This window comes from Coregonus lavaretus, assembly GCF_964263955.1.
Source record: "Coregonus lavaretus genome assembly, chromosome: 25".
In the NCBI taxonomy this organism is placed as follows: domain Eukaryota; kingdom Metazoa; phylum Chordata; class Actinopteri; order Salmoniformes; family Salmonidae; genus Coregonus; species Coregonus lavaretus.
Window position 1 is genome coordinate 13,910,287 of NC_140012.1, and position 26,463 is coordinate 13,936,749.

General features: G+C 45.0%; 1 protein-coding gene across 1 annotated transcript in view; it reads left to right on the forward strand.

The window, feature by feature from the left end:
- Positions 1 to 21,717, forward strand: part of frmpd2 (FERM and PDZ domain containing 2) — a gene marked incomplete at both ends in the record, with an annotated part of 43,386 nt that extends 21,669 nt beyond the window's left edge. Inside the window, 12 exons of the mRNA XM_084141446.1 lie at positions 25 to 122; positions 378 to 455; positions 559 to 666; positions 1,061 to 1,177; positions 1,613 to 1,791; positions 2,071 to 2,169; positions 4,132 to 4,225; positions 6,856 to 6,941; positions 14,436 to 14,637; positions 14,861 to 15,078; positions 15,661 to 15,727; positions 21,689 to 21,717. Coding sequence (XP_083997572.1) covers positions 25 to 122; positions 378 to 455; positions 559 to 666; positions 1,061 to 1,177; positions 1,613 to 1,791; positions 2,071 to 2,169; positions 4,132 to 4,225; positions 6,856 to 6,941; positions 14,436 to 14,637; positions 14,861 to 15,078; positions 15,661 to 15,727; positions 21,689 to 21,717 — 1,375 coding nt within the window. The remainder of the gene's footprint in view (positions 1 to 24; positions 123 to 377; positions 456 to 558; positions 667 to 1,060; positions 1,178 to 1,612; positions 1,792 to 2,070; positions 2,170 to 4,131; positions 4,226 to 6,855; positions 6,942 to 14,435; positions 14,638 to 14,860; positions 15,079 to 15,660; positions 15,728 to 21,688) is intronic.
- Positions 21,718 to 26,463: the final 4,746 nt, after the last annotated feature.

Here is a 26,463-nt window from a genome sequence, read left to right on the forward strand (position 1 = left end):
CATTTCTCCCTGTATCATTTCCAGCAGAGGGAGACCATTGTCTGGGAACCTGTCTCCAGCCCTGTCTCGTGGGTCTGGGAAGTGTGGGTCTGAGGCCCCCTCCTTGTCTTCAGCAGCCAGAGGTATGGATAGATTATCAGCCCCTAAAAAAATGAAAACCTCTTAACACTGGGTAATCAGGGACAGGATCAAGAGCTGACAATCTGGAAGCGTTCCGAGGCCTTGCACCGTGAGGAAGACATCCTAGCAACAGCCATAGTAGTCTATCATTATCATCCGAAGAGATGGCATACAGGTTTCTTTTGAGGTGGTTAATGTAATTTGATATCAGGTAGCTGTGGTACTTTTGTCAATAGATGTTTTTTTGTGTTCAATAGATACCCTAACGAAGAGTGTCATACCAGAGAGAGAAGTAATTTGTGTGTCCTTAAAGAAAGTCCCGAAGCTCGGCGTAGGTGAGTATATCGTTAACAGCATTGAGTCATATATCCATTAAAGGACATGTTTTAGAGTAGAGCTACATTGAAAAGTTGAAAGGCAATCCTTTTATTTGTTCAGGTATTGTGATAGTTGGAGAAGACACGGTGGGGAAGTACGACCTGGGTATCTTCATAGCATCCATTGTGCCGGGAGGACCAGCGGATAAAGATGGCCGCATCAGACCAGGTAGGTGACCAGGCTTTATTTCCAGGCTTCTCTTCACAAAGCTCACACTGGATTATGACGTCTGGTCTGGCTACACAAAACTTGTGAATAATAGCCTTGCATGCCAGGTTTCTAGGCTTTCTAAGCTCTTATGTGAGCTTTGTCTGTTGACACACTGCTGGTTAATTAACTAAGACTAGGGCCTTGTCTAGATACAAACCTCAGTCCCTTTTCTTATCCCCTGCTTTTGTGATGTCTACAAATCTGAATGAATTGGATAGGGGCTAAGGGAAAGGGCTAACGGTTGATTCTGGACCAGGACTAAGTGGATACCAACAACAAGATTATTCATATTTACATTAAATATAAAAGTGAAACCTGATATATGAAATGTTATGGTTATGTTCTCCCTCAGGTGGGCGTCTGATCTCTCTGAACCACACCAGTCTGGAGGGCGTGACCTTCAGTGAGGCTGCAGAGATTATGCAGAACAGCCCAATGGAGGTCACACTCATCGTGTCCCAGCCCAAAGGTACTGGATGTGTTTGTGTGTCTCTGCTCTGTTCAGGATCATTTACACCACTGTTTTAGTGCTAAACTGTATTTTTTAAGTAGATGTGAAACTTGTTGACTTTTCAGCTAGACACTTTAGTTAGACCTCCAAATGCTTAAGCTACTGGAATTTGAATTGTTTGTCCTCTGTAAAACTTCACTACAGTACATACCACCAGAGGAGGCTGGTGGGAGGAGCTATATGAGGACGGGCTCATTGTAACGGCTGGAATGAAGTAAATGAAACGGTATCAAACACGTCACATGTTCCATTCCAGCCATTACAATTAGCCCATCCTCCTATAGCTCCTCCCACCAGCCTCCTCTGATACATACTGTACATGGCCAAAGGTTTCCATGACTTTCGTTATTAGTTGATCATTCATCTGTTTGTGTTTTTGTGTTTTTTTTACAGTTTCCTTGACACCCAACAATGTGAGATCTCCGCTATTGAAGAACTACGAGTCCCAGACCACTTTGATGACTGATGTGCGCTCTACAGAGGACAACCTGGATGAGATCGTGTCTGTCATGTTGACTCCAAAGACTGGCAGTAGACTGCAACTCCCTGACGTACGCATCCTCAATGTTCAGGTAACCAATGGCTACTGACCATCATCTTTTCCATATTACAGACAATACTGTGAATACCGCATGTGCTTAGATTCAGGAAAAGTGAAGCCTTTTGTGTGATTGACAATCGTTTTGATTTTGTCTACAAACAAGACAAAGAACATTAGCAATCAACTCTACATAATGTCCATTAAATCTGATGAAAGAATAGAACAATTACAATACAATACAGCCATTCTTGTGAATTGAAGCATTCATTTTAATTGTATCATTAACTCTTATCCCCTATAAATTTTCCAGGATGGCTGCTCCAGGGCTCCTTCCATGAACTGCTTCAGGGGTGATGAGATCTCTGTGGAGCTGAAGAAGAAAGCTGGAGGTTTAGGGATCAGTATCGCTGTGAGTTAACTCACCAAACCTGCTGTTTCACACATAACTCCCTTGGACAGTGCCAGAGATTACTGTTATACACATGATATAACCTCAGACTGAGGCTAGAGAGGCCATTTCCCATGCAATACCCCAAGAGAGGGTCAGACAAGCCCCCATTTCCTCCCCAACATCTGATCTGAGATCAGTGGTCTCACACCAGAGTTATCAGCAAAGGGTGTATTTCCTGGTAGGCGGGAGAGGGAAGGACCTACTGTATTTAAGTCTATGGGGTGTACAGATGAGTTGACCACACCTCTCTGGACAGGAAGTCAGCTGTCCTCTATGTCTCTGGGTAATCCCTCAGACCCCTGGGGTTAATCACCTTGGAGAGGGAGGGCCTGCAGCTTGGAGCCTGCCTGCTTACCGGACATTACAGTAGCCTACAGTAAAGCCCAGCTGTGTGTGAGTGTGTGAGTGAAAGAGAGACCCAACCCCTGTCTGTTACCTAACAGCCTGTGACAGGTCAACTTCAACAGGCTACGTGAGTTACTCACCACTCACAAGGCAGGTGCAAGCTATTCTAGATGTTGTTGGGATAGGGTATCGTAGGTATCTGTTTAACAGTAAAGTACACTAACCCTTATTTCAATGGGAATACTATGAGCCCTGATAAATGGTCCATTAATGGGCACACACAACATTCACATACTAATACAACATAAACACGCAGAAAGAGAGAGAGAGAGAGAGAGAGCGAGAGAGAGAGAGAGAGAGAGAGAGAGAGAGAGAGAGAGAGAGAGAGAGAGAGAGAGAGAGAGAGAGAGAAAGAGAGAGAGAGAGAGACAGACACAATGAGAAAAGATAGGTACTTAGGAGGTCGTTCCTTCTCTTGCTAGAACAAAAGATGTACTTACTACCTACCGACCTGGTACCGACGAACCTGCAGTTTCTACTTGTAGAACCGCCCTGCTTGTCAGTGGCAGACACTTGACTTTGAGCCAATCAGAGAGCCTGAAACTCCACGTGGGGGAGCCGACAGGAGTGACAAGAAAACTGAAAAAAGAGGGCACTTTTCCCAGTGTAATCCACCCCCTTTTCATCAGAATTGTTCAAACTAAAAGAGTAAAGCTGCATAATGCATTGTGATGTAATCATAATGTTGCTAGGTACGCTAGTTATCTAGTTGTGGCCATCTGGTTACTGGGCTTACTACAAATTGTAGCTAGTTAGCAACAACATTAGCGCAGCTTGATAGTTAGCTAACATTACCTATCTACCGCAGGCACAAGCCAAACATAGCTTAAGAAATCTACTGCCATCTTGTGGTCTGGAGTATTTAATGAGGCTGATTGACGGTTGATCTGTGCTATGTGAACAACAAATAGTCAGTATCCTTGGTGTGTCTTCTCATTCTCATTATGCCTGGCCATGATTCTGATGATGTGAAGGGGGATCAGGGATGAGAGCACACGCCTGGTGTGTCTGTTGGCAGACATTCTATTTCTTTACCTCCTTCGTGTGAGAAACAGAGAGAGTGTAAGATCTTATAACCTGATAAACATACATTATTCCTTTTAATCATCCCTCTAATTTAGAAGCCTGAGTGGGGGGATCTTATTATATTGATATGAAAAAATATGAGGAGTTAACCCTTTATAGTACATTATCATTAATGTCAATTACATTTTACATTACATTTCAGTCATGTAGCAGACGCTCTTATCCAGAGCGACTTACAGTTAGGGCATTTATCTTAAGATAGCTAGGTGGGACAACCACACATCTCAGTCATAGTAAGTACATTTTTCCTCAATAAAGTAGTTATCACTAAAGTCAGTACCAGTAGGAAAATAAAATTAAACAATTACATTGCTGCTTCAGCTATTAGTCAGACATGCAAATGTTATTGATGGTGTATATTGATAAACTTACATTTCCATCGAGACTGTTATGTTGTTGGATAATAACCTTGTGTTTCTGGTTTGTCAGGGTGGTGTGAACACAGGCCTGCGTCATGGCGGTGTCTTCATCAAAAGCCTAGTCTGTGGTGGGGCTGCTGAGCAAGATGGCCGCATCCAGTCAGGTACAGTATGATGCTGAACAAGCTCTATTATTTTACAGTGAAGCACCTGGAACAATAATGACACTAAAAGAGCATTACACTGGATTATTGCAGCACAAATTTAATTTACACTGAACAAAAATATAAACGCAACATGTAAAGTGTTGGTCCCATGTTTCATGAGCTGAAATAAAAGATCCCAGACATTTTCCATATGCACAAAAAGCTTATTTCGCTCAAATTCTGTGCACAAATTTGTTTACATCCCTGATAGTGAGCATTTCTCCTTTGCCAAGATAATCCATCCACCTGACAGGAATGGCATATCAAGAAGATGATTTAACAGCATGATCATTACACAGGTGCACCTTGTGCTGGGGACAATAAAAGGCCACTCATGTCTCAAGTATTGAGAGAGCGTGCCATAGGCATGCTGACTGCAGGAATGTCCGCCAGAGCTGCTGCCAGATAATTTCTCTACCAACGTCGTTTTAGACAATTTGGCAGTACGTCCAACTGGCCTCACAACCGCAGACCACGTGTATGGCGTCGTGTGGGCGAGCGGTTTGCTGATGTCAACGTTGTGAACACAGTGCCCCACGGTGGCAGTGGGGTTATGGTATGGGCAGTCATAAGCTACGGACAATGAACACAATTGCATTTTATCTATGACAATTTGAATGCACAGAAATACCGTGACGAGATCCTGAGGCCCATTGTGAGGCCCATTTTTTTGTAAGGTAACTTTGACCAACAGATGCATACAGTGGGGAAAAAAGTATTTAGTCAGCCACCAATTGTGCAAGTTCTCCCACAAAAAGATGAGAGAGGCCTGTAATTTTCATCATAGGTACACGTCAACTATGACAGACAAATTGAGAAGAAAAAAATCCAGAAAATCACATTGTAGGATTTTTAATTTATTTATTTGCAAATTATGGTGGAAAATAAGTATTTGGTCAACAACAAAAGTTTCTCAATACTTTGTTATATACCCTTTGTTGGCAATGACACAGGTCAAACGTTTTCTGTAAGTCTTCACAAGGTTTTCACACACTGTTGTTGGTATTTTGGCCCATTCCTCCATGCAGATATCCTCTAGAGCAGTGATGTTTTGGGGCTGTCGCTGGGCAACACAGACTTTCAACTCCCTCCAAAGATTTTCTATGGGGTTGAGATCTGGCGACTGGCTAGGCCACTCCAGGACCTTGAAATGCTTCTTATGAAGCCACTCCTTCGTTGCCCGGGCGGTGTGTTTGGGATCATTGTCATGCTGAAAGACCCAGCCACGTTTCATCTTCAATGCCCTTGCTGATGGAAGGAGGTTTTCACTTAAAATCTCACGATACATGGCCCCATTCATTCTTTCCTTTACACGGATCAGTTGTCCTGGTCCCTTTGCAGAAAAACAGCCCCAAAGCATGATGTTTCCACCCCCATGCTTCACAGTAGGTATGGTGTTCTTTGGATGCAACTCAGCATTCTTTGTCCTCCAAACACGACGAGTTGAGTTTTTACTAAAAAGTTCTATTTTGGTTTCATCTGACCATATGACATTCTCCCAATCCTCTTCTGGATCATCCAAATGCACTCTAGCAAACTTCAGATGGGCCTGGACATGTACTGGCTTAAGCAGGGGGACACGTCTGGCACTGCAGGATTTGAGTCCCTGGCGGCGTAGTGTGTTACTGATGGTAGGCTTTGTTACTTTGGTCCCAGCTCTATGCAGGTCATTCACTAGGTCCCCCCGTGTGGTTCTGGGATTTTTGCTCACCGTACTTGTGATCATTTTGACCCCACGGGGTGAGATCTTGCGTGGAGCCCCAGATCGAGGGAGATTATCAGTGGTCTTGTATGTCTTCCATTTCCTAATAATTGCTCCCACAGTTGATTTCTTCAAACCAAGCTGCTTACCTATTGCAGATTCAGTCTTCCCAGCCTGGTGCAGGTCTACAATTTTGTTTCTGGTGTCCTTTGACAGCTCTTTGGTCTTGGCCATAGTGGAGTTTGGAGTGTGACTGTTTGAGGTTGTGGACAGGTGTCTTTTATACTGATAACAAGTTCAAACAGGTGCCATTAATACAGGTAACGAGTGGAGGACAGATGAGCCTCTTAAAGAAGAAGTTACAGATCTGTGAGAGCCAGAAATCTTGCTTGTTTGTAGGTGACCAAATACTTATTTTCCACCATAATTTGCAAATAAATTCATTAAAAATCCTACAATGTGATTTTCTGGAGAAAAAAAATCTCAATTTGTCTGTCATAGTTGACGTGTACCTATGATGAAAATTACAGGCCTCTCTCATCTTTTTAAGTGGGAGAACTTGCACAATTGGTGGCTGACTAAATACTTTTTTCCACACTGTATCTGTATTCCTAGTCATGTGAAATCCTTAGATTAGGGCCTAATTAATTTATTTCAATTGAGTCGATGTGCCCTTGAGCAAGGCACTTAACCCTAATTGCTCCTGTAAGTCGCTCTGGATAAGAGCGTCTGCTAAATGACTAAAATGTAAAATGGAATAATGTAACTCAGTAAAATATTTGAAATTGTTGCATGTTGCGTATATATATTTGTTCAGTATAGATTAGAGTGAGATTATGAATCGGCAGTGTGTGTATGCGTGCATTTGTTTGTGCACATCTAACAGGTGACAGACTGCTGGAAGTGGATGGCATCAGGTTTCAAGGGTTCACACATCAGCAGGCTGTGGAATGTCTGGCGAAAACAGGAGAGGTAAAGGAACATCAATATTTCAGCTGCAACACCAGGGCAGGGCAACACCATCATAGCTTTGCTGATTATGTGCCATTTGTCTTATGCAATGTGTATGTATATTGTGACGAAACGTTGACTGTCTTAACAATGGAACTCTAGTAGGCTCTTTGGTATCACATGCACATACTGTACAGTGTCTTGCAAAAGTATTCATCTCCCTTGGCGTTTTTCCTATTTTGTTGCATTACAACCTGTAATTTAAATTGATTTTTATTTGGATTTCATGTAATGGACATACATAAAATAGTCAAAATTGGTGAAGTGAAATTAAAAAAATAACTTGTTTCAAAAATGTATAAAAGATAAATAACGGAAAAGTGGTGCATGCATATGTATTCACCCCCTTTGCTATGAAGTCCCAAAATAAGATATGGTGCAACCAATTACCTTCAGTAGTCACATAATTAGTTAAATAAAGTCCACCTGTGTGCAATCTAAGTGTCACATGATCTGTCACATGATCTCAGTATATATACACCTGTTCTGAAAGGCCCCAGTGTCTGCAACACCAGTAAGCAAGGGGCACCACCAAGCAAGCGGTACCATGAAGACCAAGAAGCTCTCCAAACAGGTCAGGGACAAAGTTGTGAAGAAGTACAGATCAGGGTTGGGTTATAAAAAAATATCAGAAACTTTGAGCATCCCACGGAGCACCATTAAATCCATTATTAAAACATTGAAAGAATACGGCACCACATAAAAACCCACCAAAACTCACAGACCAGGCAAGGAGGGCATTAATCAGAGAGGCAACAAAGAGACCAAAGATAACCCTGAAGGAGCTGCAAAGCTCCACAGCAGAGATTGGAGTATCTGTCCATAGGACCACTTTAAGCCGTACATTCCACAGAGCTGGGCTTTACAGAAGAGTGGCCAGAAAAAAGCCATTGTTTAAAGAAAAAAATAAGCAAACAGGTTTGGTGTTCGCCAAAAGGCATGTGGGATGCTCCCCAAACATATGGAAGAAGGTACTCTGGTCAGATTAGACTAAAATTGAGCTTTTTAGCCATCAAGGAAAATGCTATGTCTGTCGCAAACCCAACACCTCTCATCACCCCGAGAACACCATCCCCACAGTGAAGCATGGTGGTGGCAGCATCATGCTGTGGGGATATTTTTCTTCGGCAGGGACTGGGAAACTGGTCAGAATTGAAGGAATGATGGATGGCTCTAAATACAGGGAAATTCTTGAGGGAAACCTGTTTCAGTCTTCCAGAGATTTGAGACTGGGACGAAGGTTCACCTTCCAACAGGACAATGACCCTAAGCATACTGCTAAAGCAACACTCGAGTAGTTAAAGGGGAAACATTTAAATGTATTGGAATGGCCTAGTCAAAGCCCAGACCTCAATCCAATTGAGAATCTGTGGTATGACTTGATTGTTGAAAGATTGCTGTACACCAGCGGAACCCATCCAACTTGAACGAGCTGGAGCAGGTTTGCCTTGAAGAATGGGCAAAAATCCCAGTGGCTAGATGTGCCAAGCTTATAGAGACATACCCCAAGAGACTTGCAGCTGTAATTGCTGCAAAAGGTGGCTCTACAAAGTATTGACTTTGGGGTGGTGAATAGTTATGCACGCTCAAGTTTTCTGTTTTTTTTTGTTTTATTTCTTGTTTGTTTCACACATAAAAATATTTTGCATCTTCAAAGTGGTAGGCATGTTGTGTAAATCAAACGATACAACCCCCCAAAAAATCAATTTTAACTCCAGGTTGTAAGGCAACAAAATAGGAAAAATGCCAAGGGGGGTGAATACTTCCACAAGCCACTGTATGTTTGTCTAATTAAGACTGCAGAACTGGCAGCATACAAGCTTACAACATAACACATGAACTGGCATGACACTTTCTCCCACGGGTGTCCAAACAAAGCTAACCCAAGGCCACACCTCCAACAAGCCACACCTCAAGATCCTCTAATATGCTGCCGCCGCTACATTGCCCCAACCTTAGGGGTCAGGCTTCCCAGACAACGCCGAAATCCAACACAAAGTCCTGAAACCTGGACGGGGCTCTTCGTCGGCGGTGTCTTGGTTGCCATTGGTGGGTGCCATCCTAACCTCGAGATGGAAGCCTTCTGCGACGGCACCCTGATGGCCGCGGGTGAGTCCCATTCTGAACCTTGCCCCTCGAATGAGGAAACCGCTGCGTTTTCCGATGGTCCAGGGCTGGGAAGAGGAGTAACCACCTCCTTGTCCTCTCTTTCCTGATCTTAATGAAGGACCACAACTGGTCCACGAGTCCGAAGCTGGATGCGGTACACCACGTCAGAAATTAGTTCCAGAACCATGCATGGGCCTTCCCAGTGGCACATGAGTTTTGGGCTCAGACCACGCTTGTGCCGAGGGCTGTACACCCACACTTCTTGGCCAGGCTGGAATGGCTGACCTCAACAATGGGTGTCGTATGCCCTCTTCTGTTTGACCCCTGCTTCAGTCAAGTCATTGCATGCAAAGTTGTGGGCTGTGTCCGGGCACTGCTGAAGGTGGTGGAGGTACTCCAAGTCCACTGGAGTGTGCAGTTCTCTGCCAAACATCAGTGCTGTTCGGGTGCAGCCAGTGGACTCCTGCACTGCTGACTGATAAGCCCACAAGACCAATGGCAGATGTCGGTCCCAGTCCTTCTGGTGGTTGGAGGTGAGAGTGACCAGCTGTATCGCCAAAGTCTGATTAAACAGTTCGACGAGCCCGTCGCTTTGGGGATGCAGGGGGGTGGTCCTTGTCTTGCATACCCCCAGCTTCTCATATAATTTGTTGAATACCTTAGCTTCAAAATGTCTCCCCTGATCGCTTTGGAGTTCTTCCGGTACTCCAAACTGGCAGAACATCTCCTCCACCAGCTTGGTGGCAGTGGTTGTGGTGCCCTGGTCGAGGACCGCGTTGGCCTTGGGGAAAGGACCCAGGATGTCCACACCAACCCGCTTCATGGGGGCCCCCACCTGTTATTGCTGCAACAGGGCATGGGAGCGTCCAGTTGGTCCTTTGTGGACAGTACAGGTGTCACAGGCATGCACATACTGTTCCGTGTCTTGACGGCAGCCAGCTCAGTAGAGTTTCCTCCAGAGGCGGTGGAAGGTATTTTTATGCCCGAAGTGGCCTCCCCCACCTACCCATGGACAGCTCTGACACGCATGGAACGAGGCACAGCCACTGCCACACCACAGAGTTACGTGTTGGTTCCCTCCATCTTCGAAACAGCAACCCATATGAATGGCAAGGTTGTCCCACTGTGAATAGTAGGCCTTGGCTTCAAGGCACAGGGGTGAGACTCTGTTCCAGGCAGGCCGCTGGTCGGTCTCCAACCAGCCCCGAACAGTTGCCAACACCGGGTCACCTTCCTGCTCCCTCTTCAGGTCTTGGTCATTCCAGGTCTCCAAGGGTGCTGAGCTCCTGTCTGCTGCCTGAATTTCCACCACTGTGGGCAGGAAACCATCTTTATGTGTGGGCAGTGCTTGCAGTCTTCCTCTTCACACGGCCAGCGAGACAACGCATCAGCGTTTGTGTGGAGACGACCAGCCCGGTGCTACATCTGGTAGTCTCACTTCTGTAACTCTTCTATCCAAGGAGCCACCTGGACCTGTGGTTCTCAGAAGTTGAAGAGCCAGGTGAGTGAGGCATGGTCAGTACGAAGGAGGAACTGGGTCCCGTAGAGGTCGAGTCAGAAATGGTGGTGTGCGTTGTCCACAGCCAACAACTCTCGCCGGGTGACACAGTAGTTAACCTCGACACGGTTGAGGCTCCGACTGTATAAGGCCACCACTTATTACCTATCAAGCCCCTCCTACAAAAGAACAGCCTCAATGCCCACATCTGTGTCCACGATGAATGGGTGCTGGGGGTTGGGGTTTGCCAGGACTGGAGCCTTGGTAAGGGCCTCTCGCAGTTCAGCGAATGCAGCCGCACAGTCCTCATTCCAGTCGAACCACTGGTCCTTGTTTGTATGGCGGTGCAAAGGGATGGCTGCTGTTGCAAAGTCCTTGATGAACCTCTGGTAGTAAGAAGCTAGGTCAACTAAGCTTCTCAACTCAGAGAGGTCCTTGGAGGTCGACCAGTGCTGAACCCACACCACCTTGGCTGGGTCAGTTACGACTCTGTCTGCCCCGATGACTTGGCATAGGAACTTGACCTCCCGCTGAAATAGGTGACACTTCTTGGGGTGGAGCTCAAGTCCTGCCTGCCGGATGGCAAGTGGAACCACACACAAATTCGCCAGAGATCCCTGGAAGTCCGCTGCATGCACAAGGAGGTCATCCAGGTAGATCACACACTTGTTGCGGGGGATTGTGGCCAGCACTTGCTCCATAAGACACGGAGCATTGCAGAGCCCGAAGGGCATCACAGTGAACTGCCACAGTCCTTGTCCAATCGAGAAAGCGGTCTTTGACCTGGCTTCAAGGGCAAGCTACACTTGCAAATAACCGCTGCGGAGATCAAGGGAACTGAACCACCGTCACCCTGTGATGTAGTCCAGTGCATCTATGTGTGGGAGGGGATAGGAATCCTTCCTGGTCACATAGTTCAGCTGCCTGTAGTTTGCACAGAAGCGCCATGAGCCATCCTTCTTGACAAGGACTACAGGGGCCACCCAAGGGCTGTTGGATGGCTCAATGAACCCTGTCTCTGCCATCTCTTGGATATTTCATTTCATTTCATTTCATTTAAGTCATTTAGCAGACGCTCTTATCCAGAGCGACTTACAGTTAGTGAGTGCATACAATATTATTTTATTTTTTTCATACTGGCCCCCGTGGGAATCGAACCCACAACCCTGGCGTTGCAAACGCCATGCTCTACCAACTGAGCTACATCCCTGCCGGCCATTCCCTCCCCTACCCTGGACGACGCTGGGCCAATTGTGCGCCGCCCCATGGGTCTCCCGGTCGCGGCCGGCTACGACAGAGCCTGGATTCGAACCAGGATCTCTAGTGGAACACTGCGCCACTCGGCGCCCATATTCTGCTCCACTACCTCTCTCTTCTCCAGTGGCAAGTAAATGGATAGGTGCTGCGTCACCAATGTTGATAGAGTGCTGGACCAGACTGGTTCTCCGGCAGTCTACATCTCATGCTGCAAAGACATCCACAAACTTTGCAAGCAGTGCTTCCAACTTGTCCTGCTGCTCAGGCTCCAGCTCTTCTGAACACCTTTTCCCTAGTTCCCGCACAGCTTGCCGGATAGCTTCCGAAGGTACATCCACTGTGCCACTGCTCACCTGCTGGGGCACACTCACCTCTTCGGGGGGCTTCAGCTGCTCCTTCTCATCTAGAGGAAGGATCTTTGTGGGACTGTCTGCCGAGTCATGTGCGACTGACGTTGTCTTCTTCTACTGCTCCTAAATTCCATCACAGAGTCTTTAATCTGGAGTATCCGTGATCCAACATCTAAGCATGCCCCTGCTTGACTGAGGAAATCCAACCCTAGGATGTAGTCATCTTGGATATCGGCCAACCATAACTTGTGCTCCAACGAGACATTGCCGACTCTCACCGATAAGGTCCACCGGCCCTTCATGTCCACAAGCTCCCTTGTCACAGTGTGAAGACATACTGAGGTAGGGATCCAACCCGGAGGGGAGGGGGCCACTGTGTCTGGAAGAACAACATACGGAACAAGGGATATAATGGAAACAGTGTCAATCAACACCTAGCAGGCCTCACCGCTGATGCTGCATGGAAGGTAGAGGCTCTGCGTCTGGCCCAAACAACCAACTTGATGTTCCGGCTCAACAAGGGGGTCAGGGGACTGGGATGATGCTCCCCTCACTTCATCACCCCCCTGGCGTTTTATGTCGACTCAAGGGCGGGCAAGGGCTGAGGTGGGGCTTCACAGTGGTGAGCAATGTGGCCTTTCTGCCCACAGTGGAAACAGATCATCTCAGACTGGCTTTGACCTCTCGAAGTGGACCGTAGTAGAGTCCACTGCCGGTGCTCCACTTTGGCTTTGCAGACTACCTCATCTGAGTCACTCTTGGTCTCCACCTCCGTTTCTACCCACATTGTCCTTGGGATAACCCAACTCTCTGGGCCCAAGATGTTTTCCACTCTTTCTGCTTCTTTTTTTATTTTTTTAAATTTTATTTCACCTTTATTTAACCAGGTAAACCAGTTGAGAACAAGTTCTCATTTACAACTGCGACCTGGCCAAGATAAAGCAAAGCAGTGCGATAAAAAACAACAACACAGAGTTACATATGGGGTAAAACAAAACAAAGTCAAAAATACAACAGAAATACATATATATACAGTGTGTGCAAATGTAGCAAGTTATGGAGGTAAGGCAATAAATAGACTCCAGGGTCTTAGACAGTGTGGCAGGGGCAGCCAGGCGCCCATGCTGTTGGAGCCTTCCAGAGGAAGGCATGTAGGGCCAGTTCCTCCTGATCAGCCGTGGCAAACGGGGGGTACCCTTGTCTGGCGTAATAATGCATATCTGTAGCCAGGGCGCCAAGACTCTCATCTCAATTTCTCTTGCGACCTGCTAGCTTCTCTTGCATGCTCTCGATGGAGTCTCTACTGCCAAACCTCTGCCTCAAGGTGTTAGTTAGGGCAGAGCTGAGGTCTAGGAGGGCCTGTAGGTCCAGGGCAAGTAGGACCAGGCCAAGCTGCACAGTTATTTCCTCTTCAGCCCAACCATTATGCCACACAGCTAGCTGAAACTAGGCTAGGTAGGGTTCCCAGAACTCCTCTGCCCTGTAGTGGGCCACCTTCAATGTTCGGGTGGGCATTCCTTGGACCACTGCCATCTGGTCCATGTCCGTCTCCATGCCGCTGTGCAGGACAACGAGACACCGCACCTTCCTCCAGGTGGCGCTGTGGGGCGTGGTGAAGCAGGAAACCTCCACTGGCTTGGAGCAGGCTGTCCTGGTATGAGCCCTCCGTGGGCGACTTGCCTGTTCCTCCCAGGAGCCGCTCATCCTCCTTATGTAGAAAAAATCCTAAATGCTTTTTTTTTTACAGATTACAAAAAATCAGACTCCAAAATTGTATATCATACACTGTGATAGGAAGAAGCATGGGAAAGTTATTCTACTTTAAACGTTGATAAACTTGTTATCCCACTTAGGAGATAAGTAGGAGAGAATGCCCTTGAAAGATTTTGTTGAGTGCTAGAGAGGTCTAATTTGTTTACACCCATTCAGCATCGTTCACACCCTCTTAAGCAATAGATCACCCATCTCTTTAAGAATTCACATTTAAATGCATGACAAACAGTCTGCATGTTCAAACCCACCATTATCTCAGCCAATCATGGCTAGCCAGGAAGGATCCTGTCTTTATCCCTATATAGCTCAGTGCTTTCTCCTTGGCTAAACTAGGCTCATAATTTAACATTTGTATTCATATTTACGGATCCCATACAAGTTTGTAATTAAGGCACATGAAAGTTCATCAGCCCCTGTTGGGCTGGCGTGTCACATTGTTTGTCTTCATTTAACCCTTTCCTGTCCTAGGTGGTGACCATGGTCTTGGAGAGGGAGAACATGACCCTGCCCAGGGTGTCTCTGAGCCCAGACACAGGGCGCAGTCTCATGGGGCGCAGCCTGTCCCCTCAGAGTGCCCACCTGGACATCACCCAGATGAGGAACAACAGCTGCCCCACCATCATCACCCCCTTCTTCGTCAGGCCCAAGGACTACAGCTTTGTGTCTGACAGTAAGGGAAATATCATTGACAAGGGAACTTTAGTATAAGGGGAACACTGGTGCTTCGAGGGATTGACCTCCGAAGCAAGGTTATCATTGTCCATGGGTGATGTTGCATGATTTCTAATCCCTCCTTTAGAGCAGGGTTTCCCAAACTCAGTCCTGGATCCACCATCCAAGCCTCCAAGATGAACTCTGACACACTTCAATCCCCTAACCCCTCCACCCTACAGATAACACTCTGGAGGTGACCTTGAAGAAGAGCCTGAATGGCTTGGGCTTCAGCTTCCTGGTCCCTGAGCTCAACCCCTCAAAAGGAGACTCAGGCAGTAGTCTTGTCCGGATCAAGAAGCTTTTCCCTGGCCAGCCAGCGGAGGAGAGTGGGCAGATCCAGGAGGGAGACGTCATCCTGGCAGTCAATGGAGAACCGCTGAAGGGATTGTCCTACCAGGTAAATATTAACGTAGACTGGTGTGACGTAATACGACTGTACAACTGTAGCTACAACTGTGAGTTAGAATACTGTATATGGGGGTGGGTGGGTTTGTGTTAATCTGAGCATAGGAAGACAGAGATATTGTGACAATTTAGTGTGAGAGAAAGGGGTTTAGTTTCACCCAATGTGATTGGTTTGTTCAATAGCACTGTATCACCATTATCTGTGATCATTGTCTTTCATTATGACCATTTATCCCCTGATGAATAAATACCAATTATGTTACATCAAGCCAATTGGGAGACACTAACTTAAAATCCAATTTTATTTGCCACATGCGCCAAATACAACAGATGTAGACTTGGTTATTAACTAACATTCAATTGTATTGTGGTGAATCCAAGAGTACTTAGATTCAGTGTACCTCATTAACACATGGTTGGGATTCATAAGTAAAGATCTAAGAACATGCACGCAGTGTACAGATCCCTTCTCAGTGGTCAGCTCCTTAGTCCATCTCTGGTCTTTCTTACCCATAATTACGTAATTGCCTGGCTGTGGATGACATTGAGTGACTGTTCTCTCTATGGCCTGTAGAGGGTGGTCATGCTGCTGAGAGGCTCTCCTCCTGAAGTCCGGTTGTCTTTGTGCCGTCCTGCTCCAGGTAAATACACATCTGGACAGGGCAGACAACATAATCCAATTAAAATGTTTACACAACAGTTTTTCCTTTCACAAAGTAATGTCAGAATAGCTTTAATTGATAACATTACTATGTGATGGTACAATTTTTACATTTATAAGAACATTTTCATCTTTCACACTTAAAGATCCAATGCAGTCGTTTTTATCTCAATATCATATCATTTCTGGGTAACAATTTAGTACCTTACTGTGACTGTTTTTAATAAAATGGTCAAAAAGAAACAAAAACAGATTTTTAACAAAAAGCTGCTTCTCAAGCAGGAATCCTTTGTTATTGATCTAACTCCAATTCCCCACCCATGCAAAACAAGGTGAAATTTCAGGCGGTCTTTGCAAACAGCTCTTACCTTAAATGGGCATTGTCATCATTTTCACAATTTCACAGTATTAGTCCAACCTCATAGTGTGGAAATATACAGGTAACTGCCAAAATAAAGGAAACACCAACATAAAGTTTCTTAATAGGGCGTTGGGCCACCACGAGCCAACACAGCATCAATGCACCTTGGCATAGAATCTAAAAGTGCCATGGTAGCCAAAATAATGGCCAAAATAATGCCCTGCCCAGCATTTTTAAATACTGAACAAAAACATAAACGAAACATGCAACAATTTCAAAGATTTTACTGAGTTACAGTTCATAGAAGAAAATCAGTCAATATAAATAAATAAATTAGGCCCTAATCTATGGATTTCACATGACTGGGCAGGGGCACAGCCATGGGTGGGCCTTGGAGGGCCATAGGCCCACCCACTTGGGAGCCAGGTCCACCCACTGGGGATTCAGACCCAGCCAATCAGAATACGTTTTTTCCCACAAAAGGGCTTTATTAAAGACAGAAATACTCCGCAGCACCCTCGCCCTCCCCCTCCTCAGACGATCCTGCAGGTGGAAAAGCCGGATGTGGATTCCTGGGCTGGCGTGGTTACACGTGGTCTGCGGTTGTGAGGTCGGTTGGATGTACTGCCAAATTCTCGTAAAAACGACGTTGGAGGCGGCTTATGGTAGAGAAATTAACATTCAATTCTCTGGCAACAGCTCTGTTGGACATTCCTGTAGTCAGCATGCCAATTGAATGCTCCCTCAAAACTTGAGACATCTGTGGCATTGTGTGACAAAACGGCACATTTTAGAGTTACCTTTTATTGTCCCCAGCACAAGGTGCACCTGTGTAATGATCATGCTGTTTAATAAGCTTATTGATATGCCACACCTGTCAGTTGGATGGATGATCTTGGCAAAAGAGAAATACTAACTAACAGGGATGTAAACACATTTGAACGCACAATTTGAGAGAAATAAGTTTTTTGTGTGTATGGAACATTTCTGGGATCTTTTATTTCAGCTCATGAAAAATGGGACTAACACTTGACCTATTGTGTTTATATTTCTGTTCAGTATACATGACCCTAAGCATGATGGGATGTTAATTGCTTAATTACCTCAGGAACCACACCTGTGTGGAAGCACCTGCTTTCAATATACTTTGTATCCCTAATTTACTTGTGTTTCCATTATGTTGGCAGTTACCTGTACACAGTACCTTCAGAAAGTATTCAGACCCCTTGACTTTTTCCACATCTTGTTACGTTACAGCCTTATTCTAAAATTGATTAAATAAATAAAAATCCTCAACAATCTACCCACAATACTCCGTAATGACAAAGCGAAAAAAGGTTTTTAGAAATACCTTATTTACATAAGTATTAAGACCCTTTGCTATGAGACTCGAAATTCAGCTCAGGTGCATCCTGTTTCCATTGATTATCCTTGAGATGTTTCTACAACTTCATTGGAGTCCACCTGTGGTAATTCAATTGATTGGACATGATTTGGAAGCCATGAGGTCGAAGGAATTGTCCGTAGAGCTCCGAGACAAGATTGTGTCGAGGCACAGATCTTGGGAAGGGTACCAAAAAATATCTGCAGCATTGAAGATCCCCAAGAACACAGTGGCCTCCATCATTCTTAAATGGAAGTAGTTTGGAACCACCCAGACTCTTCCTAGAGCTGACCAATCGGGGGAGAAAGGCCTTGGTCAGGGAGGTGACAAAGAACCCGATGGTCACTCTGACAGAGCTGTAGAGTTCCTCTGTGGAGATGGGAGAACCTTCCAGAAGGACAACTATCTCTGCAGCACTCCACCAATCAGGCCTTTATGGTAGAGTGGCCAGACGGAAGCCACTCCCCAGTAAAAGGCACATGACAGCCTGCTTGGAGTTTGCCATAAGGCACCTAAAGACTCTCAGACCATGACAAACAAGATTCTCTGGTCTGATGAAACTAAAATGGAACTCTTTGGCCTGAATGCCAAGCGTCACCTCTGGAGGAAACCTGGCACAATCCCTACGGTGAGCATGGTGGTGGCAGCATCATGCTGTGGGGATATTTTTCACCGGCAGGGACTGGGAGGCTAGTCAGGATCGAGGCAAAGCTGAACGGAGCAAAGTACAGAGAGATCCTTGATGAAAACCTGCTCCAGAGCTCTCAGGACTTCAGACTGGGGTGAAGGTTCACCTTCCAACAGGACAACGACCCTAAGTACACAGCCAAGACAACGCAGGAGTGGCTTCGGGACAAGTCTCTGAATGTCCTTGAGTGGCCCAGCCGGAGCCCGGACTTAAACCCGATCGAACATCTCTGGAGAGACCTGAAAATAGCTGTGCAGCAACGCTCCCCATCCAACCTGACAGAGCTTGAGAGGATCTGCAGAGAAGAATGGGAGAAACTCCCCAAATCCAGGTGTGCCAAGCTTGTAGTGTCTTACCCAAGAAGACTCGATGATGTAATCGCTGCCAAAGGTGCTTCAACAAAGTACTGAGTAAAGGGTCTGAATAATTATGTATATTTCAAATGTCAAGAAATTCTAAAAACCTGTTTTTGCTTTGTCATTATTGGGTATTGGGTGTATTAATGAGGGGAAAAAAACATTTAATCAAATTTAGAATAAGGCTGTAACGTAAGAAAATGTGGAAAAAGTCAAGGGGTCTGAATACTTTCCGAAGGCACTGTATACTGTAAAACACAGGAAAATCACGTTTTTGACTGCATTGCCTCTTTAAAGAAGTTGCCTTTTTATTCATAGGCTATAATATCAAACTCCATGTATTTGTGTTTTTTCTTCCTTTTCCTTCCATTTTTATCTCTTCCAAGGAATTCTGCCTCCCATTGAAACAATTCTTAGCACCTGAGTGATGTAACACCACAGTACGTGAGCACCAATGGGAGTTCCGGAATATACTTCCTGAGAGACAGACAGGAGATCTTCGAGGAGCAGGACAAGTGGAGATCTGTCCAGAAGAAAGAGCAGGACGGGGGAGACGCCTGACCCTCCCTACACTGCAGCAGAGCCTTGGCCTGACGGACTACAGTACCCACCTAGATGGTGGGTTGATGGTCAGTACCAGCACTGCAAGACATATCACAAGAAGATACCTCATAATGTCAAGAATGTGACCTGAATAATTGTGAAATGTGCATTTTCAGCATCACTGCATTCTATGAGTCAGAGGTGTTGCATGAGTCCCCCCGCAGACAAGAACTAACTGTGTCAAGCAGGAGGCACTGCTTAGGGCAACTCATGTGAAGTGATGAAAATGCTAAATAATGGAAATATCTTGTTATTCAGGTAAGTAGGAGTTAGTTAGTTGAAGGTCTAGTGGCACTACTGTATGAAATACTGTATGTATATTCAGATCAAGTCAATGGCCTTTTCACTTTTCCTAGATTATGTAGTTTCATGTTATCACATGTTGCTTTACTTGTTGTCACACGTTATCACATTAACTTCACATAAGATCATATGCGATCACATGGAAATGTGTTTTTGGAACACTTCATGTGTTCACATTAAATTAATGTGGTTGGACTAGGGCAGTAGAGTTCTACAGTGTGAACCACTGACAATAAGGAGAGCACTATTACACAAGCTCAATTGAATTGAAGGTGAGGGGAATTGATTAACCATGGTTTTGTGAACTGTATGGTTTTGCCTGATGCGGATGTGGTTTCAGTTCTGTGTCAGTGGCACAGAAAGACAGACAGGATGTAACGCATACAAAAGTAGAGAGGGTACACGGTTGAAGCACTATGGTCACATAGGGAGGCTTGATAAAGAAACAGTACTTAACCACTGTCCTGCTTTAAATACACCTCAATGTTCTGTCCTTTACAGTTCAGTATATCCCCCTGATAGTGTTTGTGAGTGGAGATCAGGTGAAGTATTTAGGGCAATACATCACATCCATTTAAGGTCAAACAGAACAGAGCTCTTACAAAGTGATCTCAGTCTTTCTTTGCCTGGTAGTGGAACTACCAATTCACACGTGCAGTTAAAACGTACTAGTTAAATGGATCCGAGATTTTAACATTGCACAGGGCTACAGGACCTATACTGTTGCCGTCTTATCCTGCTGAACAATTTAACATTCATATTAACCGTATATAATATAGCCTGTAGGATGATCGCATACAGAAGGCACCACAAATGCAGTGCATAATCAAAGAAAAGGTAAGTAATTAACTTATTATTTGATCCATAAAGGTATTGTCCACTGGGAGGCAGCATAGGGCTGAAAACAATCCCCTATCCACAGTTGCTGTCCCTAAATCATCCCTCCTTTGCCTCAAACCCAGGTTGGTTGGAGAAAATATTTCAAATATTTCTCACTAAGAAGTAGTTTTGCCTATACATGATGGTTAGGGGATACTTGATATCAAATACAGAGTTTTGGTTTGTAATTGATCTTTTCCTCTTTCTTCACAGACAGAGCTACAGAATGTAATCTAGTGCAAAGTGATGACTGCCCCTGAAAGCACATGAAAGCATCTGAAATGAACTTTACATCTGACTGATGATACACTCATACATTCATCTTGTAATGAACTCCTACCTCTGTTTAGTCATAAACCTACTGTAGAATCACACTGATTCTGACATGGGGCCTTAGAGCCACACTACATGATGTGTAGACTACTGAATGGCATCACCCTAAATTAGTGGCAACTCAACCATGTGGAGGGACAAGCAGAACAAACCCATCTGTCAATGGGGCAAGAAATAGTGACATTAGATTCTGTTCTTGTTTCTGAATTCTACAGTATTAAACTCTTCTGAACATCATCAGTGGTCTTGCCGTTGTGAGTGTGTGTTTTCATAACTGGAGAACCCCCAAGTTAACCCACCGGGAGGTACATTAATGTGTTTAACATCTACATGGTGTGTTTAGAAATACAGTGTCTTCAAGATGATGTATGATGTTCTTCACCACCAGTCAGCCTTCAGACTGGCTTTGACCTCCAGAGTAGACTGAACGGCGTGTACCCCCCCTAGAGCCGAGCCGATACAAGCCAGAGGGCCATCCTCTTTTGGGAGTCTGGATAGGGGGGATGGAGATGAACTCCTCTCCCCCCGACCAGGAACCCTTCACCTCCCCTCGTAAATAAGGGTTCCTGTATTTCGGGTGAAACCCGCCATTGGTTGATCCATCTGGTTCCCATTTGGGCTCGTGTTCCCTTGCAAATGATCCCAAATGTTTCTAATTACAGCGGTCCAATGGCTGCACGCAGCCCCACTCGACAGAGTGCCCGCTGTTCTCTCTCGTGAACAATATAACTGTCACGGTGTAGTCGTTTTACCTCCTCGATCAGGTCACTGGTTCTCCGTGATGTCTGACTGTCAGTGGAGTGGACACTCGTTTCTCTCACATCCCCCTCTTTCTCTCTCTCTCTCTCCCTCTCTTTTTCTCCCTCTCTTTCACGCTCTGTTTCTCATTCTCTCTCAAGTACAGGTAACCTGGGACACTGATGTTCTCCTCCTTCTTCTAACTCACATTGAGCCAGAGCAGAGGAGAAGGCAATCAGTGAGTTTTTGGGTGTTCTCTGTGGTTAGACTAATGCTCCACACTGTCCTCCTTTCAGGTCACATTATCCACAGCCACTGCCAGTGAAAGGCCATTAAATAATGAGCGCTGCATGGTCATAGAAAAGCAATAGGATTCCAAGGGGGTTTGGTGAATTGAAGGTAAAGTCATTTGGGACAGGGTTCTGAACGTGACTCCCACCAAGATCATGGAATTCCAAATCTCTGACTCGGTCTGTTTCCCGTGGTGGCTCGGGAGTTATATCCAGGCTAAAGCTGCAGACCTGACTTTTTAAAGTAACTGTGCAGTGAAAATCTCACTTTTAAAGTTAATATTCTGTTAACTCATACCCAAGTAATGTTGTTGACTCATCCTATACTTGTATTTGTGGAGAGAAATAAAAACGCTTAAAAACAGTTACTTTAATACTGTATATCCGCAGCAGGTATATAAATAGCAGCAGTCATGACATAGAGTATCCCAACCTTGCTGCTCCTCCAGAATAACAGAGAAAAAAACATGCCAGATGAATGGACATGGTGTTGCAGCCTGGCAGCTCTGAAACCTTCTCCCTCTATTATGAGAGATTGTGAAAGATCCATACCTCTGACACACAGTCCAGCTGTCCTGCCACCCGTCCATGATTGCATGTGTTCAAGTTTCTGCTTGTGTCTTTGATGTGCTTCTCACACAGCTATTTCCCCAATTAAAGTGACTGTGCTAATGTGTTAAGTGGCATGCCACGATTAAAGGTAGACACTATTATTTTTGAGAGGACTTCAAATTCATCACCTTCGGATGCCGCCAACATGGAAAAAGCCACCCGTCAGAGAATGTGAGTGAGAAATCACAAATGTGGAGTTATTATTCGAGTGGAAAAGGAAATCCTAATTGTGATTATATCCTGACCACTTACTTGATACTGACAATCAAAACAGTGCTAATTGTACATTTATGAGGGGTAGCCGGCCAACTCATAAAGTTTCTGGAGCCTTCCAGCTTTGAGGGAGTCAGAAAAGTACAAAACGGAGAAAGTGCCTTGCAAAAGTATTCACCCCCCTTGGCGTTTTTCCTATTTTGTTGCATTACAACCTGTAATGTAAATTGATATTTATTTGGATTTCATGTAATGGACATACACAAAATAGTCCAAATTGGTGAAGTGCTCTTTGCTATGAAGCCCCTAAATAAGATCTGGTGCAACCAATTACCTTCAGAAGTCACATAATTAGTTAAATAAAGACCACCTGTGTGCAATCTAAGTGTCACATGATCTGTCACATGATCAATGTATATCTACACCTGTTCTGAAAGGCCTCAGAGTCTGCAACACCACTAAGCAAAGGGCACCACCAAGCAAGCGGCACCATGAAGACCAAGGAGCTCTCCAAACAGGTCAGGGACAAAGTTGTGGAGAAGTACAGATCAGGGTTGGGTTATAAAAACATCTGAAACTTTGAACATCCCACGGAGCAGCATTAAATCCATTATTAAAAAATGAAAAGAATATGGCACCACAAAAACCTGCCAAGAGAGGGCCGCCCACCAAAACACGGACCAGGCAAGGAGGGCATTCATCAGAGAGGCAACAAAGAGACCAAAGATAACCCTGAAGGAGCTGCAAAGCTTCACAGCGGAGATTGGAGTATCTGTCCATAGGACCATTTTAAACTGTACACTCCACAGAGCTGGGGTTTATGGAAGAGTGGCCAGAAAAAAAGCCATTGCTTAAAGAAAACAATAAGCAAACACGTTTGGTGTTCGCCAAAAGCCATGTGGGAGACTCCCCAAACATATGGAAGAAGGTACTCTGGTCAAATGAGACTCAAATTGAGCTTTTTGGCCATCAAGGAAAACGCTATGTCTGGTGCAAACCCAACAACTCTCATCACCCCGAGAACACCATCCCCACAGTGGCAGAATCATACTGTGGGGATGTTTTTCATCAGCAGGGACTGGGAAACTGGTCAGAATTGAAGGAATGATGGATGGCGCTAAATACAGGGAAATTCTTGAGGGAAACCTGTTTCAGTCTTCCAGAGATTTGAGACTGGGACGGAGGTTCCCCTTCCAGCAGGACAATGACCCTAAGCATACTGCTAAAGCAACACTCGAGTGGTTTAAGAGGAAACATTTAAATGTCTTGGAATCAAAAAATAAATGCACTGTTGGTTAAGGGCTGTAAGTAAGCATTTCACTGTAATGTCTGCACCTGTTGTATTCGGCACATGTGGCCAATAAGATTTGATTTGATTTGATTTGAATGGCCTAGTCAAAGCCCAGACCTCATTCCAATTGAGAATCTGTGGTATGACTTAAAGATTGCTGTACACCAGCGGAACCCATCCAACTTGAAGGAGCTGGAGCAGTTTTGCCTTGAAGAATGGGCAAAAATCCCAGTGGCTAGATGTGCCAAGCTTAAAGAGACATACCCCAAGAGACTTGCAGCTGTAATTGCTGCAAAAAGTGGCTCTACAAAGTATTGACTTTGGGGGGGTGAATAGTTATGCACGCTCAAGTTTTCTGTTTTTTTGTCTTATTTCTTGCTTGTTTCACAAGAAAAAATATTTAGCATCTTCAGAGTGGTAGGCATGTTGTGTAAATCAAATTATACAAACCCCCCCCCAAAAAATTAATTTCAATTCCAGGTTGTAAGGCAACAAAATAGGAAAAATGCCAAGGGGGGTGAATACTTTCACAAGCCACTGTATTATAGGGGCTGTCAATTAAAGAATGCTTAAAAAGGACCAGTGAAAGTGTGTCAAATTCAATGCATCCAATGGTGTTGTGGCTGAATAGGGGCAAGAGGAAAAAGAGAGGGAGAAAGCTACACAGATGGGCGTAGTATACAAAGTTAACATGTTGACATTGTTCTCCGTGTGAGGTCCCTCTAGTGACAGCACAGTAACACACAGGAGTGTTATTCAATACTGCCCATAACAGAAATCCACATCACAAGTCTCTCCACTTTAGGAAATGAAAACAAAGTCTAGAAAAGCCAGGGTGTTTTGTGCAGAGCAGACCATTTGAGTATTGTGTAGGTGGGTGGCTGGGGGATGGGGTGTGCTATGGGGGAGAGAGGAAGGTGACAGCTTTGAATGATCTTTTTGTGTTGTACTGACTTTGGTGTTAAAGGCTTTGGCCCACAGAGGGGTTTATTTTTTTCAACTTGCCGATTAGATTTTCAGACAAGTTTTCAAGGTTATAGTCATACTTTACACAGTCCTTTTCCTTCTCCCACAGAACTCACACCAGTCTTGGCGTTGGCTGAATAATAGTGAAGGTCTTGGGATGTGTGAAGTCTTTTGGATACTGTACATCTTGTTTTTCATTTTCACTCACCTCCTCTTCCTGAGGAAAAACATCTGCAGAATGGATCAAAGGGCCTTAGGGGATGAAGGTTATTCCCATCACACTTGAGGTGCTGGAGGTGAGGTCAAAGCCCTGAAATGCGGGCCTCAGTCAGGGTGAAAATGCTGCCATTACCTGAAACAGCCATTGGCATATGGAGAAAGGGCTTGACGTATAAATTGACCTTTACCACAGATCTAAACCATTACGTTATTATTAGGTTATTATATCTGACCCTGTATCAGTGGTTAGGGGCAAATTATATCTACTCCAGTGATGGGCACATCCTGTAAACCATCTTTCTAGTAACTCAAAACTCAACATAAGGGCACAATCAGTGTTTAGTTGGGCCTCTTTCTTTTTCTCTCTTGTGATTATGCTATGCCAATTTTCCACAGTCACAACCATGGAGTTGCAATCAGATGTTAGAGTTGAGTGTTGACTCTCGCTGCGACGCAGGAAGCTAAGTACAGTAGACCATTGCATGGGGACCTTAAAACACTGGGTTAATGGGGTGAACTCCCAGTTATATAAAACATGCTCCATTGCTACCATTTGGTGTGTATCTTCACAGACTGATCCAGGTTTATATGAGAAAATGTGCAAAGGAAATGAATCAAGGTGGCTGTTTTCATTTTACAGTATGTAGAGAGCAGTGGAGGCTGCTGAGGGGAGGATGGCTCATAATAATGGCCGGAATGGACTCAATGGAATGGTATCAAACACATGGTCATGGTCATGTGTTTGATACCATTCCATTCACGCCATTCCAGCCATTATTATGAGCTGTCCTCCCCTCAGCAGCCTCCACTGGGAGAGAGAGAACACAAATAACTTTAACTCAGTGAAATAACACTATACAATGAGGATGCCATGTCACTATAATGTGGGTGACAAACACATGCACACACACGCAGGCAGGCCACAGCTGGTCAATTCAATCCATCATCCACTGCATCTGCTCTTTTCCACCTCACCCTCTAGGTTCTATACCATCTCTGCAGGGTGGTAACACCCAGGGCCGTGGCCAGGGTAAACAGACAAACCGTGGGCCTCCACACTGAGCCGTTAATATCAGCCTGCATGAAACGCAGCAAGACCACAGTGCTCCAGCACCACTTTTACAAGACCCCTCTCTCTCTCTCTCTCTCTCTCTCTCCCATCTGTGTCAAAGAGAGCCAGAATCCAAACAAACAAAGTCAAATTAAATACATTGTTTTTCCTCCGATCAGAAACACGAGAGCCTCAGAGAAGCTCGAAGGAGAAGAGAGGCACGCACTGGAGGAATTGAACAACGCCTCAGAGCTTTGGTCCAGGCCCCTTTTGTTTGACTGTAAGATAATGGCATTGAGCTCAAATAATCCTTTATATCCTTCCTCCAGTGCTCCCTCTCTCCTTCTCAAATGCTTTCCCCAGGACAAGATGCAGGGCATGCCAGAACTGTAAATTCTAGCTCCGTTTCTGTTCATCTCTCCTCATAAA